The sequence below is a fragment of the Sinocyclocheilus grahami genome, unplaced genomic scaffold, assembly GCF_001515645.1.
Source record: "Sinocyclocheilus grahami isolate Dianchi unplaced genomic scaffold, SAMN03320097.WGS_v1.1 scaffold452.1, whole genome shotgun sequence".
In the NCBI taxonomy this organism is placed as follows: Eukaryota; Metazoa; Chordata; class Actinopteri; order Cypriniformes; family Cyprinidae; genus Sinocyclocheilus; species Sinocyclocheilus grahami.
The window spans coordinates 720,273-726,999 of record NW_015505631.1 but is presented as its reverse complement, the minus strand read 5'-3'; the positions used below and the strand labels follow the sequence as shown (position 1 = coordinate 726,999).

Here is a 6,727-nt window from a genome sequence, read left to right as displayed (position 1 = left end):
TATATATATATATATATATATATATATATATATAATTATTTATTGAAACTACAAATAAAAATGTATTTATTTCAATATTATATACATATATAAAATATTTTAAAATTTTTAGACATCAAAATATTTTTATAAAAACATATAAAAACAATGTGTATCAGATCTCAAAGAAACTGGCAACACACAACTATAATCAATGCAGAACATACAGAAAAGGCCCTATAGGACTAGGAATGTATCTCAACTGATATCCTCCATGTGCTGAATGTGAGAGCGGTCGTACTGCCGGACACTGACCTGCACAAACACCGTGAAGAAGATGACAGTGATGATGGCGGTGAGGAACATGTTTCTCATGGGGAAGTGTTTGGGATTCAGCAGGTAGACCAGGGAGAAGGCGATGGCTCCTCTCAGTCCACCGTAAGCTATGATAAACTGGTCTTTAGAGGTCAGCTTCACGATACGGAACTTGTTGATCACGAAGGTCAAGCCAACAACACCTGTGGATAAAATAAAACATTTAATTAAACACAAGCGTTGAAAAATGTGCCACCGTTCACAACCTCAGGGCATTGATAGAATAGAAGAATAGAACCACTTCTTTAATTAGGCGAACAGAAGTCTCTAAAAAAAAAGAAGCAAAATTAATTAAAATCAAAGCACAGTTTATCACAATTAGTTCAGAACTACTTAAAGATGATGGACCTTCATATATCTATATATATGGACAATTAAAAGTGTATACAGTATATTTATTTTAAAATTGTATTAAATTTTTATATAACATTTATTTAATTTATTTTTATATAATATATTTTTATAATTTTATTATATTTTTTTATTATATTTTAGCAAATATTTCACATTTTAATTTTAGTAATCTTAGTATTAGTTTAATTTTTTATATAATTTCGTTTTTAACCTTCTCTGAACCCATATACAACACAAAAGTATATATTATATCATGTGATTTAATTTTTTAAAGATTCTATTTTATCAAAAATGTTTTATTTTACATTAAATTATATATATATATATATATTTTTATATATTTTATTATATATATATTTTATATTTTAGCAAATATTTCACAAAATTCTTTATTTTAGTAATTTTAGTATTATACAATACAAAGTGTATATATATATATAATTTTATTTTTTAAAGATTTTATTTGATCAAATATTTTTATTTTACATTTAAAAATATACTGTATATAAACAAAAATTATGCCATATACATACATACATACACATCTACAAAAAAATAAAAAGTTTATTCATTTATTTTTATATATAAAACAGCAAAACGGAGAACTTTCAAGTTGTCTCTTAAAGTTTTTCCCCCCATAGCTGTATATATGTAGTTGTATATATACATATATATATATATATACAGCTCTCTCTCTCTCTCTCTCTCTATATATATATATAGATGATGGACCTTCCCTGTTTTTATGACGCAAATACACACAATCGCACTCACACCTCAGATACAGGAGTGAGACTTACAGAGTTATACTTCTTGTGAAATCTAGTGAATACTTCCGGCTAAACTTCACTCACCCAGAACACGCGCCACCAAGCAGAAAATGACGGTCGCGACCACGAAGGTCCAGTTCCATTGGTGCGGCCCGGCCACCGTCGACACTCCCAGGAAGATGAAGATGAGGGTGTCGCTCACGCTGCTCCACATCTTCAGGAAGTACTTGATGGTGGTGTGGGATTTATGGGAAATGTTGGCCTCCACGTAGGGACGCATGACGGCACCACATGCGATTAGTCTGGAGACAGAAGATTCATCTACATTACAGACCTGACAATCATTTCTCCATATCATCTGATATCAAGATTTATCACAATATTCATTTCATATCTTCAATGGGGAATGAAATGCATTGCACGTGTTTGTTAGACCTAGAGAATCAATGTAATCATAACTTTGTTTGAAAGTAAACTCCACGTTTAAATTTTTTTCCCCCACAAATTCAGTTTTTTCCATTTTATTTTTTGTAGATTATGTGTTTTTTTATTTACTACACATTTATCATTAAATATTAAATGACTTCATAAAACCTTTGTAATCACTCTTTTAAAATCAAATGAAAATATAACAAATGTAAAAAACAAAACATGGCATTTAAAATATTTTTGTCAAATAAAAACATGGATGTAAAAATATTTTGATTGCATGATATTCCTTAGAAAAATAACAACGACGACAATAAGTACTTCTTATAATAATAATAATAATACAATGGGCCCTAATAAAATTAATTCTTAAAACTAACAATTTAATAAATCTTGGAATTGCAAAGGAAAATATAACAATTAATTTACAGCTACACGTTGCATTTTTTTAGTCAAATAAGGTGCTACACAATTGAACTTGTATTCTATATAAATTAAAACATTGATAAAAAATACTTTGGTTGTATGACATTTCTTTAAAAATAATAATAATAATAATAATAATTACTTCTCGAAGTAATAATATTAACAACACAATGGTGTCTAATTAAATTAATTCATAACATTTAAAAAATTTAACTAATCTTTTAAAAAGTAATCAAATAAAAATTTAACAATACAATATAACATTGCATATTTATTTATTATTATTGTCAAATAAGGTGCTACAAAACTTGTATTAAAATATAGATGAAAAAATATATTTGGTTTTTATGATATTCCTTAAAATAGTAATAAAATAACAAAACAATACCATGTTTCAATAAATGGTATTATTCTTATTATTATTAACTACTTTGACAAGTACGTTTTACTATACATTAGTAATATATTTCTGTCATAATTCGCTCTACAGTCAGTTGGGTCCAAGGGCTGACGCACCACGCCGACAATTCGCATTACTTTCAATAAATCATCAAAAAATATTAGCATACGCCCTTGAAAGTGAACATTTCGATCAGCCTCATTTAGCTCGACGTGTGAGGAACTAATTCCACCTACAGGGTCTTGAGAAATGAGCTGAACTTGTGACTGGCTTCTGTCTGAAAGAGGAGGCAGTGCAGGATTATGGGAGTGTGATTCAGCGGCTAACTGTCTCCTCCGGAGTAAACGTGTGACTCACTGTGACAGAAAGTGAAGAGAGGCGGGTCGTGTGAACCCAACTGACTCAGTTCCACCTTTGGGAACATTATCAGGGTTGATCATTTTAACTCCTGGGCTCCTCCTGTTCTCATTTGTTCCTCTTTTAAAAGGGCATCTGTGGCAACACTTCCTGTGACCACAGTGAGCCGTGCCTTCAGTAGCAATGCCTTGCATAATAGGCTATTTCACAGCTCAAGTAAAAGAAATGTGCGGTTTTATAGAGCAGTAAGCATTCGAGACTGTGATGTGTCCATGTACTCTTTTTTTGTTTGTTTTTAATAAAAGGGTAAAAAACACTTTTTAGTCAAATAAAAGCAAATGCATGCACTAATAAAAAAAAAATTATCTTCTGCTCACCAAAGGCTGCATTTATTTGATCAAAAATACATTAAAATCAGTAATATTGTGAAATATTATTACAATTTAAAATAACTGTTTTCTATGTGAATATCTGTTAAAATGTAATATATTTCTGTGATGCGCAGCTGTATTTTCAGCATCATTCCTCCAGTCTTCAGTGTCGCATGATCTTCAGAAATCAGTATAATATGCTGATTTGCTGCTCAAGAAACATTTCTGATGTTGAAAACAATATTCAGAATGTTTTATTTTATTTTTTCAAGTTCTGTGTTTTCCATTGTATTTTTTCTGGATTATTTGCTTTATGATTTACTACAAATGTATCATCAAATAAGAGTTTCTAATGAAATGACTAAATAAAACTTTAACAATTTAATCAGTCCAACTGAAAATATTACAATTTTACAACAAAACTGTTTATTTGTCAGACAAGGTGCTGCACCACTTAAAAAATAAATACTACAATGGTTTCTAATTAAATGAATGCATAAAACCTTATTTTTACCTTTTTTTTTAACAAATGAAAAATATAACAATTACTTAATTTTTTTGTCAAATAAGGGGCTTTTTATTATCATTGTTGAAAACAGTCGTGCTGCTTCATATTTTTGTGGAAACTGTGATACATTTTATTTTTCAGGATTCTTTGATGAACAGAAAGTTCAAAAGAACAGCATTTATTTGAAACAGAAATCTTTTGTAACATTATAAATATCTTTACTGTCACTTTTAATCAATTGAATGCGTCCTTACTGACTTTAATCTCTTTCAAAAACAAACAAGCGAATCTTTGAACAATAATACACCGCCCAGCCCTAGTCAAATCTGCCCAGCTGTAATCGTTCGTTGTGATGGGTGGATCAGTTTGGCGGACCTTGAGACACATTGTGAATCACTGCTTCATCTCCAGGCCTGTCAGAGCTTCAGACTCTTTTTATCATCCACTCGAGCGTCACCAGATCATAACCCAGAGCCGTCTTCTGTACCGAAGTATTGACCGAGCTCTGGCAGCCTGTTACTCATGAGCAGCGACTCCAAGCGCCTTCAGACGATAGATCAAGTGTCGGCGACAAGCTGTTAAATCACTGGATGCTTTCAAATCTGAGAAAAACCAGCCCTGATCTGCTTCATCTGGCCAGGTTGATTGATTTTATCATTAAGTCAGAAACAGAAAAAGCTCTTGTGCAATTTTGGAGAGTCCTCAGCAAACATTTTCAAAATCCCCATAAACTTACAACTTAATTTAATGTAAAAGAAAATCAACATTAATGCATGCTCCTGGTCTTTTTGTGCACGACTCACTGTTATTCCAAATAAAAAAATGTTTCAACAAAATTTCAGAATCCAGAAAAAATCTAATGGAAAAAACTTTTTCTGAAGATATAAAAAAAATTCTAAAATCTTTTTTCCATTTTCATTCTGTGTTTTATTATTTAATACAAATTTATCATCAAAATTGTCTAATGAAATGAATTCATTAAACTTTAACAATTTAATTAATCTTTGAAAATGTAATCAAGTTAAATATAATTAACTAATTACTTAATTTAGCATGTTGCACAATTTATTGGTGAATGTGATTCCAAATAAAAATGTTTTAGCAAAATGTAATAACTCCCTTTAGCATACAGGGTTATTATAGTTAACTAAAACCATAAAACAAATTGTGTTAATTGAAATAAAAAAACTTTTTAGTTTTATTTCAACTAGTTGCCAAGGCAGCTTTTACCATTTTCATGTAGTTTACTTGACTAAAATAACTAAAACTAAAAGGGAAATAAAAATGTATAAACACTATAGTCATATTTAAAAGAAAACTAATAAAAATAACAAAAATTACTAAATCTTGAACTCAAATTCAAATTAAACTAAAGTCATTAAAAACACTTCCATTACTTGATGGAAGTTTACCAACAAAACTTCAACTTTATTAATTTCAGCAACATTTTCTATTTTCATTAAGTTTACTTGATGCACTAAAACAACAAAAAATAAAATAAAAATGTACCTATATAAACATATTAAAAAAAACTAATAAAAATGACAAAAAACTGCTAAAACTTCAACTCAAATGAAAATGAAACAAAATAATTTGCGTTACTTGAAATAAAACAAATCTTATCTGAAAAGTACTAAATGGACTAGATGCACTAAAATTAAGACACTAAAAAAAAAAAAAATGAAATATATATTTTATTTTTTTATTTTATTTTATTTTTGTAATCTAAAAATAAAAACTCATTCAAAACATTAACAAAAAACTGTAATAGTATCTCAATGATAGTGAAATGACACTGCTAGTAAATGAAGTGGTGACTTACGCCATGATGCCGGACAGATGAAACACCTCCGCTGACAGGTAAGCCATGTAGCTGTAGACGAAGACGAACAGAGGCTCGATGACGCGCGTGTGCGAGGTGAAGCGGGACGTGAAGGCCGCCAGGATGCCGTAGATGGCGCCCACCACGATACCGCCCAATGACACCACCAGAAAACACACGATACCCAGAAACACATCCATGAAAGTGATGGAGCCCACACTGCTGTACTCCTCAAAGAGATGATACAGCACCTACAGTATCAGAAATGAACACAACCCACAGCATTAGAGCCACGGGCAGCTTAACAAAACACAGTGCTACCACACAGTATTAAAATGAACTGTTTTTCATTTAAAAAACTATTACTAACTATTAATAACTATTTACTATTTTTAGTTAATATTAACATTTATTTTTTTAATTTTGGAACAATATATTTTTTATTTATTAATTTTATATATATACAGTGGGTACGGAAAGTATTCAGACCCCCTTAAAATTTTCACTCTTAACAATATTGCAGCCATTTGCTAAAATCATTCAAGTTAAGTTTTTTTCCTCATTAATGTACACACAGCACCCCATATTGACAGAAAAACACAGAATTGTTGACATTTTTGCAGATTTTTATAATCAATTATAATAAATAATACATAGAATTACTAATCTACAATATATATATCAAATTAGATAATATATATATATATAAACAACATGATTTTATTTATATTTGTGATATATTTATTTAATTAATGTGCAGTATATCAGAATAAACTGTGTGTATATATATATATATATATATACTGTATATATGCACAAGCAATATATTTAATCTAATTATTATAATTATATGTTTCTTTAAATTATTGAATTATTGAACATACATACATACAGTGGGTACGGAAAGTATTCAGACCCCCTTAAATTTTTCACTCT

The 6,727-nt window shown here is 29.7% G+C and overlaps 1 protein-coding gene across 1 annotated transcript in view; it reads right to left on the bottom strand.

The window, feature by feature from the left end:
* LOC107552533 (sodium/hydrogen exchanger 1-like) overlaps positions 1–6,727 on the bottom strand; it is a 42,993-nt gene that overhangs the window by 16,003 nt on the left and 20,263 nt on the right. The window contains exons 3-5 of the mRNA XM_016234432.1: positions 5,792–6,042; positions 1,563–1,780; positions 295–497 (exon numbers count right to left, since the gene is read on the bottom strand). Coding sequence (XP_016089918.1) covers positions 295–497; positions 1,563–1,780; positions 5,792–6,042 — 672 coding nt within the window. The remainder of the gene's footprint in view (positions 1–294; positions 498–1,562; positions 1,781–5,791; positions 6,043–6,727) is intronic.